This window comes from Heloderma suspectum, chromosome 2, assembly GCF_057233095.1.
Source record: "Heloderma suspectum isolate Gila_16-S chromosome 2, 16-S_ref, whole genome shotgun sequence".
Taxonomy (NCBI): Eukaryota; Metazoa; Chordata; class Lepidosauria; order Squamata; family Helodermatidae; genus Heloderma; species Heloderma suspectum.
Window position 1 is genome coordinate 200,633,695 of NC_139459.1, and position 23,995 is coordinate 200,657,689.

The 23,995-nt window shown below is 42.6% G+C and overlaps 1 protein-coding gene across 1 annotated transcript; it reads right to left on the reverse strand.

The window, feature by feature from the left end:
- Positions 1-23,221, reverse strand: C2H17orf75 (chromosome 2 C17orf75 homolog). Its single transcript, XM_084837286.1, has 10 exons — positions 23,010-23,221; positions 16,623-16,700; positions 16,078-16,203; positions 13,354-13,494; positions 12,455-12,512; positions 9,100-9,219; positions 6,172-6,236; positions 5,897-6,033; positions 5,200-5,303; positions 1-2,814 (listed from the first exon to the last, which is right to left on the reverse strand). The coding sequence occupies exons 1-10, from the start codon at positions 23,150-23,152 to the stop codon at positions 2,566-2,568; spliced, it is 1,221 nt and encodes a 406-aa protein (XP_084693412.1). The 5' UTR covers positions 23,153-23,221; the 3' UTR covers positions 1-2,565.
- Between the last annotated feature and the right edge of the window lie 774 nt (positions 23,222-23,995).

Consider the following 23,995-nt stretch of genomic DNA (forward strand, 5'->3'; position numbering starts at 1 on the left):
TACTTGAAGGTAAATGAATTTTAATATCATAATTAATCACTGGTTTCTAATTGGAGAAAGCTGTCTAATGAGTTTCCTCAAAATCCCCACACAGAATACAAATTAGTATCACAGAGTGCTTTACAAGACACTAGAGTTTCACAGGCTGAATTTATGCTGCAACAATACATTAGTTTTCATCAAATTTAATAGGTATATTAGTCACTGAGTGCATCTTGCCCCCTCCAAACTCCCCCCCCCCATTTCTGTTAGGTTCACAGATAATGTTAGATTTATGAAGTTTTTCTTTCTGTTACTTACACAGTACCTCCCTCCATGGCTAATAGTTATTGCACCAAATAAAGTAATTCTGCCTTTTAAAAATGCTGAGCTGAATAGGCTTCCTCATCAAGGGTTATTAAAGCACACACAGTACTTAAGTGCCAACATATTTGTCTATTGTGTACATAACTGTATCATTTTGTTCTAAAAATTATTTGTGCATAGGCTCCAAATTTACTGTTTCACTCCGCCCACTCAACATTTCTTTCTTTTCTTTAAAATGCGGTGGTCAATATAAACATACCCTCTCTTCAAAAAAATCTTTGTAAAGATGAGATCACGTTTTACAACTACAACTATAATTAAATGATTAACAACTATGTTGACGGAAGTGTTATTTACTTTGAACTCTGGTTTCAACAACTGCTTTAGCCTAATTATTGGCTATAATCGAACAGAGCCAATTCATGCATAAACATGAGCAGCCACGTACAGACGCTTGCTGTGTTGAGATGTTATGCCGAGATGGTTTACATATGCAAGAGAGATGCATAGGGTAGAAACCCCACATACCCAACCCTGGACCACAAGTTTGCTGCTCCAGGCTGGATAAAACCTGTACACGTGGTCCCCCAATAGAAAGTTGGTGCAGTCCACTTTGACAGCACCAACCATCTGTTGCGGGGGTGGGTGGGGTGTAAATCCAGTACCCTTTTCCCCTTACAAGTGATTGGTGCAGTCAAAGTTGACTGTGTTGATTTTCTGTTCAGTGAATATACACATATTGGGTGGGATCCAGCCTTAGTCATACATTGGGTAGAGTAATTGAAATCAATGGGGCCCATAATTTCAGTGGGTCTACTCTTAAGTTTAACTGAGCCTGGATCTAATTAAAACTACAGCACTTTAGAGCCTTTGGATTGGTGCTTCAGAAACGTATGTTTTTTGCAGGACTGAGCTCTACAAGAGGGTGGAAAATATAAGTGGCCATATTTTAAAGGAATATGAAAACGTATTTAAACACCCAAGAGACATATCGCCATTACACAGGGTATAGACAAATCCAGAATGGGGACAGTTGCTAGATGTATCTGGCCAAAGCTAGAGAAGTTTCAGTTTGGGAAACTAGTTTCAACTAGTTTCTGTGGAACTAGTCTTCTGCAGACATATCCCTAGCTGGATGGACAAGCGTGCACAAACAAGCATTGTGGGTGTGCTCTCCCACCCAGTCTGATCCAACAGCCAGAGCTGCACACACCTCGTGCTTTTTAAGAAGCTAAAATCCCACTGATCAGCTCTTCAGGGGGAAGAGTAGGGGGGGGGGGGCTAGAATCATTCCCTTACACACATTCCACCTTCCCTGCCAAACATCTGATGACGGGGACCTTTGCTTTGCTTCTTCAGTCTATGTGCATTAGAAATTTCCTCTCAGGAGCTGCCCCAACAGAATTTTCAAACTGTTTCCCAAACTTCCCAGAGTTGGAAACGCATTTTGGGAATGTGGTACAGGCTAACATTTCTGCTGTGATGCATGCGGTATTCCCCTCACACCTAAGTTTTCCTTTAAAGTGCTCTCTTTTCACAGTCCTAACCTACTTTATAAAACTCATGGAGACAGATTGGGGGTTTTGGAGAGAGCAAGCGGCAAGAGCTCATCTTAAGTTGAAAAGATAGGCTGTATGTGGAAATGCCAGGCATTTGATTGTATAGTTTTGCAGCCACAACTGAAATGTACTGAAATGTATTCAGTAACTACAGACATAGTTCCTCTGGATCAGTTACTAACTCATGATGTGCAAGCAAGGCAGTAAGCAGAGAAAGGCTTGATTAGCCAAGGTTTTTCTGTTTATATAGAATATATGTTTATTATTTCCTTAGGAATTTGTATTCTTAAATCTGATCAGAATACTGAATCATGATCCACTGTGGTAGCTATTTTCTTAATACCTAACCATAAAACCATCACTGGCATGAAAATGTGTTTTTCTTAGTCCAGCTGTAGAAAGCGCAAGCAATATAATCTCTCATCCCCAAAATGGGAAAAAGGAGGACTCTATTTTCACATAATAAGCTCTAAAATTTAACAGAGGATTCACTCTGTAGGCAGAAAAGAACCTGGACCTAAGCCAGTTTCTTGGGCTATGCTCACAGTATATGCTGTAAGGTATGAAAGAAGTGTGCCTTTTCTTCACCACATGTTAAATGCTGTGAGCTGGGGCCAAGAGTAGCTCTCCACAATGTGTTCACATCATTTAAAAACCTACATGTTTCTTTCTGACATGTATGAGTACATGTAGATACACATTAATTCTGCAGAGCAGCCCTAGGTTCAGAGGAAGGGTTCAAGCTACAAGCTGGTTGTCTCATGAATTCCTCGAGGACATTTACAACATTCTTTGCTTCTGGCATCTCTGCATGTTCCACTTTCACAATCTTCAAGAGGACATCTCCACTGCCACAGTTCTTCAGAAACAAGTAGCATTTGAACAGAGCATAATGGCTCATTTCTGCTTGCCTGATGAACCGCTTCAGGTTGTTGATATCTTGTATGGCCTAGAAAGACAGAAGCAAACAAGTTCCCCAATGGCCCAATCCAGGCAGGGCAGCAGGCTTCTGCGTGCACATCCCTAGTTGGATGAAAAACTACAGACGGAAATTGGTGCTGCTTGCAGTTCCTCCCCTGATACACACATACTCAGGGCCAATGCAGGAATTGGGAGCAGTAAGTGGGAAGTTCAGTAGGAAGAATTTGTTAGCTTTAAATTAAACCAGTGACCTCAAACACAATGGGCACAATCCTATTCAACTGAAGCACTTCAAACTCTCAGTGATTTCAGCGGAGAACAGCAAAGCAGGTGCTTGCCTCTCCTATTGATTTCAATAGGACATAAGTGTTTTATGGTGCAATCCAGTGCACGTGCACTCAGAAGTAAGGCCTATAAGGTTCAATGCGACTTACTCCCACGTAAGTGCATACAGGACTGCTGACTCCAATGTTTCACAGTGATTACCACCACCTTTATGTTACATAGTTAGAATGTATGGCTTGCTAGGGAAAACATTATGTTCCACCGGTATCTAGTTATAGACAGAAGTCACCTTTTGTAATGTGGTACTTGTACCACCTCAACGAGGAAGGTAGGGACACAAAATAGCCTGATCCAGTAATGCCTAAGCACTAAGATGCAAGACAATGGGCGGGTTCCCACAGTCATGGAGGGAAAATAAACCTCAGTGGCTTATTTCCCCCCCCACCAGCGTGTGCCAGTCACGAGCCACCTACTTAGCATAATTACCCTTGCTGGGCGTGGGTTGTTGTGATGTCTGAACCCGGAAAGGGTGGGTGGCTGGGGTGGTTTACAAACCACCACAAACCCCTAAATCATGCCACCCACCCTTGCCAGGTTCGAACGTTATGACAACCCATGCCCAGCAAGGTTAATTATGCTAATTAGGTGGCTCATGACCAGCACACGGGGGGAGGGAAAATAAGCCACTGTGGCTTATTTTCCCTTTGTGATCATGAGAACCTGGTCAAAGACCTGATTTGCATGACACAACAACCCGTGCTGGGTTGTCACCCATGTTTTTTCAGAGTGGTTTGTTATGACATCTAAACCCGTGTGGTTTCCTCAGCATGGTTTGTTAGCCACCCTGAGAACCCATGGATAGTTGTTGGGTTGTTAAGGTGCCTTGTTTTCAAGGTGGCTTGACATGACATCCGAACCTGGCAGAGTGGCTTGTGCATGTTTTGCTGGAAAGAGCTATAGAGCCTCCTGGCAAAAGCAGCAAAAAACCTTGCTGCTCCTCGCAGTGACTTCCGCCCCTCCTCCTCCAGCTCAGCACTTCATTTGACAGCAACCAGCTTTATCTCCTTGTCAGCCAAGTTAGCACAGCTATGCATGACTGGCTTACCTATGAGCAAGTGCGTGTGCCCCTAATTTGGGACCATGGCGATTCGGGAGGGGGGATCCAAGCTTTCCCCCTTCCTGTTTTTATAAGGAAATCCCCCCCCCAAAGGGGGGGATTGAAAAAAGAAAAAAAATCATTTTTTTCTTATTTTAAACATTCCCTCCCAAATCGCCATGGTCCTGAACTGGGGGGGACAGGACATGCTACCCAGAGGTAAGTCAATCATACGTGCATTGCTGTGCTAGAAGAGAAACAGGGCGCAAGGAGCAGCCAAGGAGGCTTTTTTTAAGTGTTAAAGAAAATAAATAAAACTTTAGCCACCTGGTCCTAAAAATTAAGGTAAGTCCCCCACTCTCCACTCCGAAGATAAGGCATATTTATGTCAACACAGGTGCATCACAAGGCAAGAAGTGGGGGGAAAGAATCTCATCACAGCATGTGTATAGTCAAGTTGTGCTGCAAAGGCCCCTGGGAAACGTGCTGAGAGCGGCCAGGAGGATGAAGGGGGAAACGAACCATGGCAAGCCAGTGAGTGCCTGATCGTCTGTCGGCAGCAGCACAGCTTAGCGAGCAATTAACCATGGCTTGTTTTCAGCGTGGCTTCTTGTGACATCCAAACCAGCCCAATGGAATGTGGTAAGGTGAAGGGAGCAATCCAGGGCTATTAAAACTGATAGGAACTTTGCCACTGACATCAGTTGGGGGCAGATCGAATCCTAAACCATCATTCTTTGGCTAAACTAGATAATGGATTGGGCCATGCCAAAGGGGCACCCCAAAATTTAACACTACATTAGTGAATAGGATTCTACACTAATTCATGAGTTGCATGAAAAAGCATTCAAAACATCTACTATTTCCTCCAACCACATATAACAAGGGTTGGCAACTTGCAGTCCAACAACATTTGGAGGGCCACAACTCCCATCATCTCTCATCACTGGCTATGCAGGCTAGGGTTGATGGAAGTTGCAGTCCAACAACATCTGAAGTTGCCAGCCTGACATAGAGGGAATAGTGAATTACCTTCAATTTAAAGTTCTCCAGTATTTGTTGGAAAAGAAATGGATTTCCCCCTTCAGAACCATTCAGAAATGCTTGCGTCCAGTCTTCACAGAATTTGTTACTTCCTGACATGTTGGGAAACAAAAAGAAGTATTTTAGGATAATACAAGATGCTTACGGATCCCCTCAACGTAAATCCTGTAAGTAACATGAGAAACACGGTCCATTCTGCAAACACATTGTCCAGAAGGTTTTTTTTAAAAAGAGGTCTGGAAAAGTTACAACTCACAGATTTATCGCAGTTTTCTAATGGAAACTAAGAAAACTGCGATGAATCGCAAGTCAACATCCTACCTGGCATATTTATAACAGGGGAAAGACATATTTATAACATGGAAAAACCTAATCAAAACCACAGCATTGGTCCATAATGATACATCTTGACCAGAAACCCGCAGGATGGGAGTTTCGTAATGCAACTGGAAGCAGAAGAGAACTGGAAGACAATTTCCAGACCCAGAATTCCTCTGTTAGGGGCAGCCTGGTAATATGGTAAGACAGAGTCTGCCCCTGCCCTCAAAACAAATAAGCAAGCAAGCGAGTGCCATTTTAGAGAGCAATCAGCAATGCTGAAGGCCATCAGCACTTCCTATTACTGACTAGTCTGTGAAGATGAGCAGCATTGATATGCCTGAAACATCTTCATCTGTGAACTCACCTGCATTGTGGAACTGAGGCTGTGCCCCACTACAGTCTATCACAACTGATTTGTGTTGATCCTCCATCATTGCTACACATAGGGAAGTCATTGTGGTTTCCCGGACAAGATCTTGAAGGCTTGCAGCTCTAAGGAACCTGAAAAAGAATGTGAACATTTTTACAGGTGTTTATTGTTCTTCATGACACTCAAGCCAGGAGAGGGCAAGGCAACTGCCACCTACCAAGCCAAGCGACCTATGGGAAAGGTTATCGTGAAGGGAAATTTTCTCTTACCTGTTAATATCCTTCTTTGTCCTTTCATTGGACTCTTTGACTTCAACTGGAGTGCAACTCAGAGCCTTGAAACAGGAAAGTTACACTGTCACTGCTTTGCATGATGACATAGACTTAGGCTGCAACCCTATAGCCACTTACCTGAGAGTAAGCCCAGTGGAACTTCCTGGGACATACTTCCGAGTAGACATGTGTGGTGTTTCAGATTTCTATAGCTAGGATGAGGAGGGGCAGGTTGCAATCACCGCAGAGGCAAACAAATCAATATTTAACAATATTTACTTAAGGATGTTTGGTAAATAATAACATTAAGAAAACCTTTAACAGAACCATGAACCAAATGCGTTCAACTTCGACTTCAAGCCACAGTTTGCTGTGAAGATCAGTGTCTATTGTTGCTGGACCAACAACAGTTGCTTATCCCAGTTCTCTAGACCTTGGCTGCCTGCCCCTGTGTGGAGGTGAACTCTTCACTGAGCTGCAGACTGACTCCTCCTCCACCACGCTGCTAGTTTCTCCACCCTCTTTTCTTCTCCTTCACTCTCTTTCTCCCTCTCCTTCCTCCCGGCCCCCCACCGGCTTCCCCTTTTTCAAACCAACCTCCACTCTCTCCTCCTTCCATTCCATGCCTCTCCCACTTTACTCAGCCTACATTCCAAGGCCCTTAGCGAAAGGCATTACACATGCATAAGATTGTGCTGTTAGCAACCAGCAACTTTGTTTCCAAATGCCATCCAGCAATAAATGGCCAATATATTTCTTCACTTGTCCTCCAAAACGCACCCTCCATTTTATCCTTGCAGCAGGGTTCGGATGAGATATGGTGACTATGAGCTAAGGACACCCAGTGGGCTTCCTGGCTATGCAGGGTTTGAACCCAGGACATCCTAACCTAAATTAAATACTCTACCCCCTGCACACTATCTCTCACCTGCAGAAAATCTTGCTCTTTGAGCCAAATTGATGTTAGTAGTCCCTAAAATCACTGAATAACTGTGGGTGAGTTCACACTTCATGCTAAGCCACATTGAGAATAAACCACTATGGGCTGGCTGTTTGCTCACTAACCCAACAGATGATTGGGTGCTCTGCAGCTTGCTGTGGCTTGTTTCCCCCTCAGTCCTCCCGTCAGCTCCTGGCATGTATCCCAGGGGCCTTTGCGGCAGAAGTCTTCATTTCTTCAGTCCCTACCCTTTTCTGCAATTGGTCTGCTGGGGCTGCTGGCTCCCAAGGGAAACCCTTGCATCATATTGCCAAACGGAATTAATTTTCTGAGCCCTTATGAACATGGTAAAGAGTTCGCACATTTTCTTCCAATTTTTTTCAGCGTCTTGTGCAAGAGTGCAAGACGGCCTGCCCACAATTTAGCCAAGCATACTGATATCCTCCTCTTCTCAATGACCTTGACAATTTCATCCTTGACAATTGCACCTCCCTTGCTAGTGAACACCTTTATTTTAAAGGCTGCTTTACCTACTCCTCAAGTAAGTACACCCACTCCAGCTGCTGGCCACTTTGAGCTCCTCCCACCCCTTCGTGCTTGTCGCTTCCCTCCACTGGTCTCCATTGTTAGCTGTCAAGATATACATGTGATTTACAAAGCAGTGAGATGAATCGGTAAACATCCACAAATTTCAAGGCAGAGCAGTGAGGGGGATTGCTAAAACTACACAGATTTCATGGCAGAGCAGTAAAGCTGAGGGGAAAACTACGCACATTTCATAGCAGTGGACTTTCGCATCTGTACACTTGCACAAGACCGAAAAAAATAAGAAAAAATAAAAGGTTGTGAACATGTTCGGGACACTGTCCAGTGTCCTTTCTTCTTGACCTTAAGGCACACAGGGTGGAGGACACTGATGATGGAGGATGGCAGCGGCAAAGGTGAGATCGTGAGGAGCAGCAGGGGTTTTCACTGTTCTTGCCAGGCTGCTCTCTAGCCGTTCCTGACAACCTATGATGAAGTCACCATCCAGTTCACAGCTTACCACCCTGAACAACTCAGCAACAAGCCATGGGTTCTCTGGGTGGCTTATTCGTGGAAAAAAAAACCCTTGCAGAAACCACGCCAGGTTCAGACGTCATGACAACCCACCTTGGTAATCACCCATGATAGGTTGTTGTGTTGTGTCAACCATGTCTGTGGCTGGTTGTTTGTTTTTAAAAGTACATACAAGTAAACCTTAGTTACAGTAGAAGAAATGCCATTTTGTTTTAATCATTTATCAGGAATTAAAATTTTAAAATAGGTAGTTTATTCTCATCTTAAAGTGAATGCTTTTCCATTATTAGAGTTAATTATTCCCATCTTATTAAAACTACCCAATTAAAAATCTTAATTCCTGATCAATAGTTCAAACAATGGGTACTTCCTCTACTGAGAGTGCTTGCAGATGAATGGCTCCTAGCAATACTATTCAAATGAATCTGTGTAACTATTCCACCTTTCCCCCCCTTAATGGATTTTCTGTGGTAAGAAAAAAGATGGAAGAAGTGCTGGAAAAACACAGGAGAATTACAAATGGAAAATATGATCAGGACCCCCTGTGAAATTCTGTGAATGAAGCAGGGCAATTGCACAACAAAATACTCATCTGGAAGCCCCTGGAGTGTTTATCGTTATAGTTGTAGCTTTCTGTTCTCCTGGGTCTATTTACTTGTTTTGTTTAGAGCCCTCGTAAAATTCTGTGAATGAGGCAGGTCGATTCCACAATAAAAGCCTGATCTGGAAGCACCCTGAGACTCAGGTTTACTTGTATGTATTTTGGGTACTAAAATGGTTTTTGGCTACTGCAATTAATACAACAACTACAATTACTGCTGGTGTTTTTCTCTTACCAGAGTTACACACCCATATGCAAGCAAGACAGAAATCGCAAGCTGAACAGAAAAATATATCTAGGGGGTGTGAATTTGTACAATACTCACAGCATGTAACACAAAGGCAAGTTTCTCCTGGAAGAGCTGTACCACCCTCTGAATAGGGCACACAGAATCCTCAAACCAAGATCTGAGGAGCGGTTTAATGCTGGTCTCCAGATTATTTTGCTGAAACGCAATGAAGAGAGTTAAACTTCTATATGTAAGTATAAAATTTAGTTCAACTGAACTACCACTGGCAATCTCCACTCAGGAAATGCAGATCTTTAATTTCAAATCACGCTAGGCTGTTGTTGCTCATTTGCAATGTTGAGTCAAACAGCTGAGCAGAAAGCTGAGATCCAAAGAGCTACTTTAGGTATAGACAGGCACTCACACATGGCTAGTGCAATTCTCCCACCACCGCCACTTTTAAAAACAGCATTCTATATCACAAACTGCTCTTGAAGCTCCCCTGAGATGCAGAAATGGTTTTCCATGCAACATGGAGAGTTGCGTTCCAGAAACACAAGCCCAACACGAGTACATAAAAATAGCTGCACAGTTATTTAAATACTGGCCAATCTGTCCCAAAGAGTGTTAGCACATTTTTCGCAAGTGACTCTGAAACTGACCTTTGAATTTCCCATGCTTGTAAACGTCACATAAACCAGAACATATATATTCAGTTTTAAATGGCTCTCCCCTGCTTTCTATACTTGCACTACCAACATTCAGAACATTAACACGGTCAAAACTAAGAGAGATCCAGGATGCCATTTCTCAAGATGTCTTCTGTGCAGCACCATCTTATTTGCAAGCCTCCTTGAGCATAAAGAGAGACCAGCTAAAAATACTTCAAATTCAATGAAAAAGAAACAAAACCAGCTAGAAGAACACTGGAACACAGGAAACCTAGCTCTCCTCCCTGGTTTACCATTGAATAATTTGTGGGACTAAACTGCATATTTAGTTTTCCTGTCTGTAAAACTGGGATAAAAAGGTCCTCCCGCCCCCGCATTTTGACATATCGTTATTTCAAATTAAGAATGAAGAGATTTATATAAGCCCCTTCAGAGCTCTGCATGACATTTCCTTCTTGGAGTATCACTCACAAGGGATGTTGCACTAAAGATCTTCACACTTACTTAACAGGGTCTATACAATGCTAGCATCTATTGAAAACAGTGTTACATGTTGGATTGTGCCACATCAGAGTTAAACATCCCCAGTTCAACAGCAAACACACACTATTTTTGCTCTAAGCCTTTCACAGTTATTAGGAGTTCTCATATCTGTCCACCTTTATTGAATTCTTCCAGAATTCAAATGTAAATATATTATCTAAATTTACAAATGTAAATATACTATATTTTGGAACTGGCAACTTCTAATCTATAATTTTTTCCTTCCTGGTGACATGTCAGCAATCTCAGGATTCATCTTGGAGACAAAATTTTCAGAGATCTTTGCATGCATTTTTTTTAGAACTGACCCCTGAAGAAGGCTTCAGTTATGATACTGGCCTGAAACATGTTGGGCTACTTCAAAGAATAAAACTCATATTCACATACATACATACATACATTCATTATTATTGCATTTTATTGCATTTATATTTTATTGCATTTATATCCCACCTTTTTTCCTCTTGCAAGGAACCCAAGGCGGCTTACATTATCCTCCTCCTCTCCATTTTATCCTCACAACAACAACCCTGTGAGGTGGGTTGGGCTGAGAGTCTGTGACTGGCCCAAAGTCACCCAGGGAGCTTCCATGGCCGAGTGGGGACTAGAACCCGGATCTCCCGGCTCCCAGTCCAACACTCTTGCCACTACACCACACTGGCTCATCCTGAGACTCTATATCATGAATGGCCTCACCCAATGGTTTCATATAGATGTGAAAAAGCATGAGAGAGAAAATGGGAACCCTGTGGATCCCCATATGACAATTCCCATGGAAAAGAGCTTTATGTAAGTTATACGCAAAATCCCTGCAAGGCCAACTCCCCCTATTCCCAAACCACACAGGCAGTCCAGAATGATATCATGATTGTTGTTACTGAAAACTGCCAAGAAATCCAGGAGAATCAACAAGGTCAAGTTCTCCCCATCTCCCTCCTGGTACAGGTTGTCAATCAGAATGACCAAAGCAGTTTCCATCCTGAAACCTGACTGGAAACTAGACTGAAATGGATCTGCTTACTCTACAAGTACTTGGAGCAGATATATCTCCTGCCTACTCCATCACTTTGGTAAGAAATGGTGAGTTGGACATAGGCCTATAGTTCACCAATATTTGAGAAGTGAGAGAAGGCTTCTTTAACCAACATCTCTTTTAAGGGCAGATGGCATTGCTTCTACATGCAGAAAGGCATTGGCCATTACCAAAAGAGAAAAACAGTCTTCCTCAACAGGGCTTCACTACCTAAGGTGGACAAGGACCTAACAAGCAAACAGTGGCAAACATTGGCTGTGTTTGCACAGAATGCTAAGCCATGGTATATGTTAACTATGCTATAGCCATGAATTGTTTTACAGGCGAGCAAACAAACCATGGCTTGTTTTCCCTATTTCTGGTTTCTTAACCCATTTTGCCAGACTTCAGAACTATTTATTTTTCTGGCTGCTCTTTCTGGGCACCTCTGTTTCAGGGTGAGCAGCACCACAAACCAGCCAGGAATAAGCCATAGTTTGGGATTCAGATATCACAACAAACCATGGTTTGTTTGCAGTGATGGGTTCAGACACAACAAACCAGATTTCAACAAATCACACCATGGCTAAGGTTGTATGTGAACTAGGCCATATTGTCTTCAGGTGTCAACAACCGAGACTCATAAAACCAGTCTAGTTGAATATTTTTTTCTTTCAGCCATCTCATCTTGTTGTATTCCTGCAGTATGGGCCCTCCTAGAATATGGTGGAGAATGGATCTCTAGGGCTACACTGGTGACTAAATGTATGGTTTTCAATACTGGAAGTTTAATAAACCTCCAGCAATGGAGCACTGAATAGAAGACATGCTACATTTAGGGTTTGCTTGTTTTTTTGCGCAAACAACGAATGTGAAACTCCTGATAAGTATCTGAACCATGATCAGAGTGGGAACAATTTGGAGATGTTTTAAATGAGAGACCAGTTACCATGCTGCAACCATTGACTAGGATCCTGGTTTAGCCATAAACATCCCTTTCCTAACCTCCACTACCTCCCCCTGACCTTTTATTTTTGTTGGAGGATATAACTGGTTTGGGCTAGAGATATATGAGAGGGACAGAGTGGATTGAATCTGCTTATATCTGATGTTTGTTTTAAATAAACCCTGTATTGCCAATGTTTAAAAAATCAGCATCAAATAGAAATAGGAAAATACTTGTAAAATTATCGTCTTTATTTAAGAAATAGCAATCAATATTTACCTCTGAATATAGGTTAATCTTCAAGTCTTGAACATATCTATCAAGCTCAAGTCTGAATGTAGGCTCTTAAGGAAATAACCTATATAGGAAATAACTTATGTTCAAGACATCTGATTTGTACTTTTAATATAGATATGGCAACTGCATGCTTACTTGCATGCTCTGGAACCCTTAATTTATTATAACCATTCTGGAAAAACATGACCATATACTCCAAATGCATCTAATTCAAGTAACTGTAGAATTCAGGGAGTAGCCAGCATCTTTATAAGGTACATTACATAGATATAGATGCATGTGGTTGCTGAAATGTACAGGTTATTTTCAGAAAAACAGTTTCTGGACCTGTTGCACTTCTGTTACTACAAATTAGAAGTCATCCCTGCCAAATTATCAGTCAGCCTTTTGGGGGGAAAATCTGAGTTTGAAAAGAAACCCAATGTATTGGGGCTTACCTTTATTTTCATCCTAGCTGTTTTAATCTATTTTTGACATCTGATTTTCAAATATAGCCCTGGAATCATGAGGCCTAGAAACTTATTGTAGATTCAGATGTGTTATTTGTATCTAGTTAGACCATGTTGTTGTTGTTCAGTCGTGTCCGACTCTTTGTGACCCCATGGACTATAGCACGCCAGGCCTTCCTGTCCTCCGCTCTCTCCCGGAGTGTGCTCAAGAGTTAGACCATAACTTAAAAAAAATTACATACAACAGTACAAAACCAGTACTCTCATCTGTCTAAAGACATTATCGTGAAATGCATATACCCAGAGGTCTGGATGTTGTCATATCTTGCCTAATTCAAGGAAGTGACAATACCAAGAACTGAGAATAAGAATAGCATTTCTGCTCTTAGTCTCCATTTCCACACACATACAATAAATATAACAAAAGGATATAGTTCCAGCCCCTTCTCTGAGCCTCCCAAAAAACAGATCACGTAGTCTAAAGGGCTGTTGCTTGATTCTGGGTTTGCCGTTTCTGCACATTTTTCTGGCTGGAACAGGCAGTAATAACAACCAACACGACTTTCTGGTATACTGACGGAGAAAAACTGAATTAATCACATGATGGTTGTGCCAAATGAATTTTATTCTGCATTACACATTGCAATTTGTTTACTCATTGATCACATCATAAACTGAACATTTGTTCTAACTTGATCTAATGCAAGCTTCAGAGGCTAAAATCCACACAGGAACTTAATTCTAGTCAATACAGCATGCTTTACACTTCCATAAACTTCTTAATTTACTACTTCAAGGGCTTACCTACACCTCTCTGCACCCAGACTAGCTGGTGGCGAGTACAAAAAATCACTCTTCTCCTCACCCTGCATTCCAGAGTAAACTACAAACATGAATGGGGGCTAAACAGAAAAAAAACATAGTCAAGCTCAACCTTTGTAAAAAGAAAAGCTGCTAGGGGACTTACTTTTAAGCAGACATGTGTAGGAGAGGGCCTTCTCAGTGGTAGCGCCCTTATTGTAGAATGCACTACTCACTGAGGACTGCCCTGCACCAACACTGTCATCTTTTCGATGCCAGGTTAAGACTTTCCTCTACTCCCAGGCATTTGATGGCATATAATGGGGATTTTAATATCAGTTGTTTATCAGGTCCTGGGATCTTACTGTATTCTTTTTAGCTATTTTAAATTATTTTTAAATGTTGTATGTTATATGTAGTTTTTATTATGTTGTATTTTGGAGTTATAATTTTTGTGAACCTCCAAGAGAGCTTTGGCTGTTGGGCAGCATAGAAATGAAATAAATGAAATGAGTGAATGAATAGGACTGCATTCTTAAACGATTAAAACTCATTTGATTAATTGACTACAGGAGCAGCTTAGGGGCTGTTGGATGCTGCGGACCTCTCTCTCTGAGACAGAGGCCTCCTGGTGATGTGGCAGAAAGCTTCACAACTGCTCCACAAGTGACAGAGCTGAAAATAGGGTGTGCTGGGGAAGGCCTTGGATCCACCAGCTGGATCCAAAGTCACATGACACACCCCTATATTCTGATGCAGCTCAACCTTGCCCCCCAGAGGGTAAGTTGGCGCCATGCTGGGATGCCTGAATAGGCTAATCTCACCACCTTGTTCACCAATCCACCAAGTTTAGGACCTATAGGAAGGTGGATCCAGCCACTATGTAATTTTCTGGCTAGACCACTGACATCTGAAATGGAGGCTACTGCATGACTGGGCAAAGCAACAAGCAGTCTCTGCTAAGGGGGCAGCTTATACTGAACTCCCATAAAAATAAGTGTTTGCTCATTCCTTGGAAGCCTTCCATATCTAACTGGAGGCCAAGATGCTCTCTCTCTCTCTGACCATCCTCTCTACGATGAACTCTGCATATGATCTAGAACGCAAGACCTACTTGTGGGTTCCCGGCCGGCAGCCGGTTGGCCACTGTGTGAACAGAATGCTGGACTAGATGGACCCTTGGGCTGATCCAGCAGGGCTCTTCTTATGTTCCCCCTCCCAGTCTGTAACACCCCCTCATTCTCCTGACACATCCAGAAAGGCTGAAAGAACATGCCAGCCATAGCACTGGAGTACTATTTCCCCCTCCCATTAGGTTTAGGAAGTGCTGGTCCCTCTGCCACAGATTCCAACTGCCCCCATAGGATTGCTCTGACCATCTCATTAATCGGGTGACAGCCCTAGTTTACTGCCAAGTAACTGAGCACAGGATTGCTGCCAAAACTGACTACTTGTAAAATGTATTACCGATGAGCAGTTTAGAGAAATTACATATTCTGTCTAGCTTTTAATCACCAAGGTACATTCTACCTTTTGCTATTTTCAGCTTTTATACACACAAGCTCTACAGTTATTTAACAAGGTAATTAAAGTCTGAGTCATGGTTTGTGTACATAAATGACTCCTACACCTGCTAAGCTTGGAAACTCTATACTGACATGAAAAAATAACAGTGTTAGAAAAGCTACTCTTAATCTCACATTTTTCTTTGAAAGAGAAAGGTTGTATAACTTTGTACTTCCACCTAAATAAATGACATTTTGAGAAATTTCGAAGACATGAGAAAATGAGACGTTTTAGAAGCAAATGACATTTTGCAGTGGCTGCTTTCAAAATAATACTTAGGGTGTAATCTTATGCATGTTTAGACAGAAAAAGTCCTACAACTCCCAGCAACCCCCAGCCATTGTAGGAATTTTTTTTCTGTCTAAACATGTATAGGATGGTGCCCTTAAACTACATTTCAGTTTTAACTTTATTATGTATAACTGGGCACAGGAGAACCATTTATTATATTATTAATAAACAAATAATCAAAGACATTTTTTACTCACTTCCTATGACTACACACTGACATGCAACCTCCACCAAAAGCACCAGCTCCATCTGACCTCTTCTCTCCCTCATAATGTTTAGCAAAACGTTAGAAGTTTCCTCACCCCATAAGTGGCATCCAACAAAGTGGAACAGGGGGGTGAGGAAACACATAAGATCACATCAGGTGGTATGTGAGAGGAGGAGGGGCAATCATTTTTGGCAGCAGTCACACGATAACCATGAATGACATATAGTTCCAGCCAGAGAGTAAATTTATTGGTCATCAGAGGGGGACTCAGTAAGTATGTGTGCTCTTACCATAACTCTACAGATGCGATGTTGCCCATCCCTTCAAAAAAGGCTCCCTTAGCAAGGTGCTTGGCAATGAAACTGCGCAGTTCTATCTCTGCTTCAGCTGGTAAATTAGAGTCCACCAAAGAGAGGCTACATAAATGGGGGGGGGGAAAAAACACTGTTGAGTAAGAGAGAGCTTGACTAGCTAACCACAATCAGGCCTTGCATATCTGGGATTAGATGCAAGGGCTTCCAAAGAAAAAGGTTGCAACTTCCAGCTGGGTATGAAGCTCTAAGTTCATCTCGTTAAAAAGAATTAAAGTTAAAACATTGCTTGGAGTACGCCAAAGAACTCTACATGGCAGCCTGGATTTCCTCACTTTAAGCTGCCACCCCTCAACTTCTTATATTCATTACCACTACCTCGTCATGCTAGGGAAGCCCCCCACAAAGGAACATTAACAATGCATCCAAGAATTCAACTCGGTTTTAGGTGGGTACCTATTTTCAGAATCCCACAGCACCATAATTATGCAAACTAGAATTTGAAGAGACATTTTCAGGTTTACCTGAAATCATCTGAAGATGGAGTTTCAGCTGATGGACTGCTCGGACTGCCATCATCACTGTCTACTCCTTGGTGCAACCTAAAAAGGCCAAATCAATTTTGAGCATACACATATAGCCACAAAATCCAAGAGCATCAAATGTATTTCTGATGTCATTGGTTTTTTTGGGTTGGGGGGAATAAAAATGAGAAAAGAGCAGAGGCCAAGAACACTAAACTTTCACTCAAATATGTTCAATTGGCACTAGCCAGCTAGATCAGTGGTCTCCAAAGTAGGGTGCGCACACTCCAGGGGGTGCGCGCCGCTATATAATTGAACAGCCTCCTGTGTGCAATGATGGTGCAGGATGAGATGGGAGCCGAGAGGGAAGCTTCATGGCATTTCTCTGTCGGCTCCAGTCCTATCTTGCCTCTGCCATTGAGAGCAACTGCGCCAGTCTCTGCCAGGCACGGCAGAGGAAGGCACAGTTGCTTGCTCAACTGTGGCACTGGAGCAGCTGCCCTCCTGCCAAAGGAGAGCAAATCTGTTCCAAATTTGCTGACCTTTTCTGTGATGACAAGTGGCTGTCAATAGTACGCTACCTAGCAGATTTTTGAAAAAATAAACACAGTTAATCTGTCCCTTCAAGGTAAAGGTGATGTTTTAACAACAAGTGAGAAAGTAACTGCTTTTCGAAAGAAACTCGTGCTATGGAGAGAGAACATTTTGAAAATGGATGTTTGGAAATGTTTCCATCAGTATGTGATTTTGTTGCCAAAACAATGTAAATGCGTCACCTATAAAAACTCTCATATCTGCACACTTTAAAAACTTGGAAATGGAATTTTCTAACCTGTTTAAAAATCTTCCAAATGAAAAGTTTCAGTAGGTTCTGAACCCATTTGTTAAAAATATAAAATGCAACACCTTCCGATTAGTTTGTGAGAACAACTGATCAACATCAGGGAAGATGGAAGTTTACTAGCTGAATTTCAACAAAAACCTTTGTATAATTGGTGGATGGTATTGAAAAATGAGTATCGTGATTTAGTAAACACAGTCGATGATACACTTCTTCCATTTGGCTCTACCTATCTTTGTGGGGTGTCTTTTTCAGCTATGACAGCCATTAAAACCAAGTATCAAAATAAATTGAACTTAGAACCAGACCTTCGAATCGCTGTATCACAAAGTGTTAAACCAAGATTTTCAAAAATAATGAAGCATATTCAATCACATTGCTCTCACTAAAAAATATTAATATTTTAATGAGCAAAAAGGTTTTTATACCATTAATAAATAAAATAAAAAAATTTAAAAACATTATTTATTTCATCGTTATCTCATCTTTTTAAATTTTTTATTTTTATGTATGTTTTATAACTACATAATATATTAGTACAGTAGTACATGTATACCACTTAGAAATAAATATACATATATTGGGAGTGCATGCTCAAACATTTTTTTTACTGATAGGGGTGTGCGATCAAAAAAGCTTGGAGACCACTGAGCTAGATAACCAAGAACAAATCCAGGTTAGCTGTTGGCCTTGAGAAGACTCTCAACCACAATATGGTAAAAACCTTTTCTCCCCCTACCCCCCATTTCAGTGCATATTTGGAAGTAGAGTAGGCATTCTTAAACAATATTAGTGACTGATGGGGAGGGACCATAGCTCAGTAGTAGGGTACATGCTTTGTGTGGAGAAGGTGGCAGGTTCAATCCCAGGTATCTCCAGTTATTTTTTTTTTTTTTAAATGATCAGGTAGCAACTGATGTGAAAGGTTGTAATCCTATGCACACTTGGGAGTAAGCACCATAGAAGACAGCAGAGCTTATTTCAGAATAAATGTGAATTGAATTGGGTTGCTTGGCTACAGTCTTAAGGACTCTTACTGGGCAGCGTCCCATTAAACTTGTTGGGACTTCTCAATAAACAAGCATTGTATCATTTTATTAAAGGACAGGAAGTCCCTTTATCACACCAGCTCCGCAAGTCTGAGCAACACCACTTACTGTGTTGTTCCTTGACAGGTGTGTTCCAAAGGACTGTGTGTACACAATGTTCTAGATCAGGGGTGGGGATCATGTGGACTTTCAGATATTGTTTACTGCAACTCCCACCAGCCCTCACCATTTGCTATGCTGGCTGGGGCTGATGGGAACTGCAGCCCAACATCATCCGGAGGGCAACATGCCATTCCCCTTTTTTGATAGTGACTAATCTACATGAAATGGTGTGTAAAAGATTGCAGCCTAAAAGGGTAGAGGTTTATAAAACCATGAAAGGTACAGACCAGAGTGGATACAGGAAAATATTAGAATTATAGTCAAATTTGGGGTCTATCCAACCAAGTTGATTGGCAGCTGGTTCAGGAAGAACAGAAAGAAAGGAAGAACTTCTTCACACATGCATAACTAACAGCACAATCCTATGTACTCAGAAGTAACTCCCATTAAGCTCTATGAGATTTACTCCCAGATAAGCATGTTTACAATTGCAGCCTAAATATATTACTGATTTAAAACAGTCATAGTTACTTTTCCCAAGCTCAAAGCAATTTATATACAACAGAACAATTGTATAGTTGCTGAATGCCATAAGACCACTAGCTTAGCAGAGTTTTAAACAAAGGATTAGGGCTATTGGTCACAGTCATGGAGGATTATATACTCTGTCAATGGTGCTCAGTACCACAAAATGTGGTGATCGGGGCCGAAGATATCAGTTGACCGACCTCTTATCCTAAATGGAACCTCCGGATTCTAGCTGAAGTCCCATTCATTTCAATGGGTCTACTTTAAGTAGGACTAACACTGAATCCCCTACATGGATCACTGCCTTGTTGTGGCGAAGGGCGTAACTCAGTGAAGCCATAAGCTATGCCGTGCAGGGCCACCCAAGGCGGACAGGTCATGGCAGAGAGTTCTGACAAAATGTGGTCCACTGGAGAAGGAAATGGCAACCCACTCCAGTATTCTTGCCAAGAAAACCCCATGGAACGTATCACAAGGCTAAAAGATATGACGCCGAAAGATGAGCCCCTCAGGTCGGAAGGTATCCAATATACTACAGGGGAAGAACAGAGGGAATTTCCAAGTAGCGCCAGAGTGAAGGGGCTGGGCCAAAGCCGAAAGGACACTCAACTGTGGATGTGTCTGGTGGTGAAAAGAAAATCCGATACTGTGAAGAACAATATTGTTTAGGAACCTGGAATGTCATATCAATGAATCAAGGTAAGCTGGAGGTGGTCAAACATGAGATGGCAAGATTGAACATCGACATCTTGGGAATCGGCGAACTAAAATGGACAGGCATGGGCGAATTTAATTCAGGTGACCATTATATCTACTACTGTGGGCAAGAATCCCTTAGAAGAAATGGAGTAGCACTCATAGTCAACAAGAGGGTGGGAAAAGCAGTACTGGGGTACAATCTCAAAAACGATAGAATGATCTCAGTACCAATCCAAGGCAAACCATTCAACATCACAGGAATTCAAGTCTATGCCCCAACCATGGAGGCCAAAGAAGCTGAGGTTGATCAGTTCTATGAAGACCTACAACACCTTCTAGAACTAACACCAAAAAAAGATGTCCTCTTCATCATAGGGGATTGGAATGCTAAAGTAGGAAGTCAAGAAATCACCGGGATAACAGGCAGGCATGGCCTTGGTGTACAAAAGGAAGCAGGACAAAGGCTAATAGAGTTTTGCCAAGAGAACATGCTGATCATAGCAAACACTCTTTTCCAACAGCACAAGAGGAGACTCTACACATGGACATCACCAGATGGTCAATATCAAAATCAGATTGATTATGTCCTTTGCAGCCAAAGATGGAGAAGCTCTATACAGTCAGTAAAAACAAGACCTGGAGCTGACTGTGGCTCAGATCATGAGGTTCTTATTGCACGATTTCGGCTTAAATTGAAGAACGTCGGGAAAACCACTAAACCATTCAGGTATGACCTAAATCATATCCCTTATGAATATACAATGGAGGTGAGGAATAGATTTAAGGGATTAGACCTGATAGACAGAGTGCCTGAGGAACTATGGACGGAGGTCTGTAACACTGTTCAGGAGGCAGCAACTAAATCCATCCCAAAGAAAAAGAAATGCAAGAAAGCAAAGTGGCTGTCCGATGAGGCTTTACAAGTAGCTGAGGAAAGAAGGGAAGCGAAAAGCAAGGGAGAAAGGGGAAGATATACCCAACTGAATGCAGAGTTCCAGAGGATAGCAAGGAGAGACAAAAAGGCCTTCTTGAATGAACAATGCAAAGAAATCGAGGAAAACAACAGAATGGGAAAGACTAGAGATCTTTTCAAGAAAATCGGAGATCTCAAGGGAACGTTTTGTGCAAAGACGGGCATGGTAAAGGACAAAGAAGGCAGGGACCTAACAGAAGCAGATGAGAAGAGGTGGAAAGAATACACAGAAGAACTATACAGGAAAGATCTGAATGTCCCTGATAGCCATGATAGTGCAGTCACTGAACTTGAGCCGGACATCCTAGAGAGTGAAGTCAAGTGGGCCTTAGAAAGCATTACTAACAACAAAGCTAGTGGAGATGACAGTATTCCAGCTGAGCTATTTAAAATCCTAAAAGATGATGCTGTTAAAGTGCTGCACTCAGTATGCCAATAAATTTGGAACACCCAACAGTGGCCACAAGACTGGAAAAGGTCAGTTTACATTCCAGTTCCAAAGAAGGGCAACGCCAAAGAGTGTTCAAACTACCGTACAATTGCGCTCATTTCACATGCCAGCAAGGTGGTGCTCAAAATCCTACAAGCTAGGCTTCAGCAGTATGCGAACCGAGAACTACTGGAAGTAAAGTACAAGCTGGGTTTCGAAGAGGCAGAGGAACTAGAGATCAAATCGCCAACTTTCGCTGGATCATGGAGAAAGCAAGAGAATTCCAGAAAAACGTCTATTTCTGCTTCATTGACTATGCTAAAGCCTTTGATTGTGTGGATCACAACAAACTGTGGCAAATTCTTAAAGAGATGGGAGTACCAGACCACGTTACCTGTCTCCTGAGATACCCGTACGAGGGTCAAGAAGCAACAGTAAGAACCAGACATGGAACAACCGATTGGTTCAAAATTGGGAAAGGAGTGTGACAAGGCTGCATATTGTCACCCTACTTATTTAACTTATATGCAGAGTACATCATGAGAAACGCTGGGTTGGATGAATCACAGGTTGGAATTAAGATTGCCAGGAGAATTATCAACAACTGCAGATACACAGATGATACTGCCCTAATGGCAGAAAGCGAAGAGGATCTCAAGAGCCTCTTGTTGAGGGTGAAAGTGGAGAGTGCAAAAGCTGGTTTGAAACTCAACATAAAAAAAAACACGAAGATCATGGCATCTGGCCCCATCACTTCCTGGCATATGGAAGGCAAAGAAATGGAAGCAGTGACAGATTTTATTTCTTGGGCTCCAAGATCACCGCAGACAGTGACTGTAGCCATGAAATTGAAAGATGCTTGCTCCCTGGGAGGAAAGCTATGGCAAACCTAGACAGCATAGTAAGAAGCAGAGACATCACCTTGCCGACAAAAGTCCGTATAATCAAAGCTATGGTTTTCCCAGCAGTAACGTATGGCTATGAGAGCTGGACTCTAAGGAAGGCTGAGCGCCGAAGAATCAATGCTTTTGAACTGTGGTGCTGGAGAAGTCTCTTACGAGTCCCCTGGACTGCAAGGAGGTCCAATCGGTCAATCCTAAAGGAAATCAACCCTGAGTGCTCGTAGGAAGGGCAGATACTGAAGCTGAAGCTCAAATATTTTGGCCACCTAATGCGAAGAGAAAACTCCCTGGAAAAGACCCTGATGCTGGGAACGATTGAAGGCAAAAGGAGAAGGGGACGGCAGAGGATGAGATGGCTAGATAGCATCACCGATGCAATGAATATGGACTTCAGCACACTCTGGGAGAGAGCGGAGGACAGGAAGGCCTGGCGTGCTATGGTCCATGGGGTCACGAAGAGTCCGCCACGACTAAACAACAACAACACTGAATACAGCCCTGTATACAAAGGCAGCCCTTGCTTCTGAATAACAGATGCTGGGCGGGGGTTCCTGAGCAACCACGGGCATCTGGCTGGTCACTGAGGGAATCAGACATCTGGACTAAATGGACGTTAGCCTGACCCAGTAAGGCTTTAAAAACAAAAACCCGAAACTAGCGTCTGGGCGGAACCAGGGGCGGGGCGGGCACAACAATTTAAAACAAGGGATCGTAAATTGTGAGAAGACCCCGCGGTATTTGGGTAGGAATGCCTGGAGTCTTATATGGATCAGGACGCTGATAGATGGTGGAGAAGCGGAGTAGGCTGTGCGTAGGGAAAGTCCCAGAGACAAGGCCTAGCAGCCCCGCCGCCGCCACCTCACCGGCAGCCTTGGTAGCCGTACAGACAGTAGTAGCTGTTGGTGCTGCGCTCCGGTTTCCGTTCCTCCGGCAGGCCGCTCCCCTCCTCGCTGCTCTCCAGCTCCCTCTCGTCTCCGTCTACGGACTCCTGAAGCGAAGGCAACATCTTTGCTTTCAGGCGTGGGGCAGGGAAAACCCGTTCCCCCTGCTGCCGTACAGTGCAGCGCTCTATTCTGCTCCGCCGTGTCTCCACCACCCCATTCCGTTGCAAACGTTCCGGCCACACAAGACCGCCGCGGTCCAGGCGCCTGCAGATGCTTGAAGAAAGACGCTGTTCCCCCGCCCCGCCCGAACTTTTGATGTTTCGTGAAGAAACACCGGTGTTGCTGTTCACGTGCGTTTGCCGTTCATTCCCCTATTTTAAAACATTGGGTTGGACCCGTACTAACTTAATTGAACTTTACTGAAATCAATAGGATTTAAGTCATGCCTAACCTGCACTGTGAACGGACTTGGTCTGGATCCAACCCACTGTAATTCTGCAACCCTGTGTATACTTACCTGTGTTACTCTGTTGCACCTTAAAGACTAACAAATTTATTCTGTCTTAAGCTTTCGCGGACCGTGTCCAATTCATGAAATCAGAAAGCTCCTGCCAGGATATATGTTAGTCTTTAAGGTGCCATAAGACTCTTTGTTGTTTTTACCCATGGGAGTCTCAATGAATTCAGTGGGACTTACTTCCAAGTAAACACACACATCGGTTTGGCGAATTTACTGTCGTTCGTTCTGTTATTATTATTATATTTATTTATATCCCGCCTTTTTCCCAATACTGGGACTCAAGGCGGCCTTACAACGTTAAAACTGCTACAATTAAAACCTATAAATGGAAATATAAATACAACTGTATAAAAGTTAAAAATATAATTAAATCATCGATATTAAAATGGTAAAGATATTAGAACATTAAAAGACTGTCCCGACTGATTTACAGCGCAGTCTTATG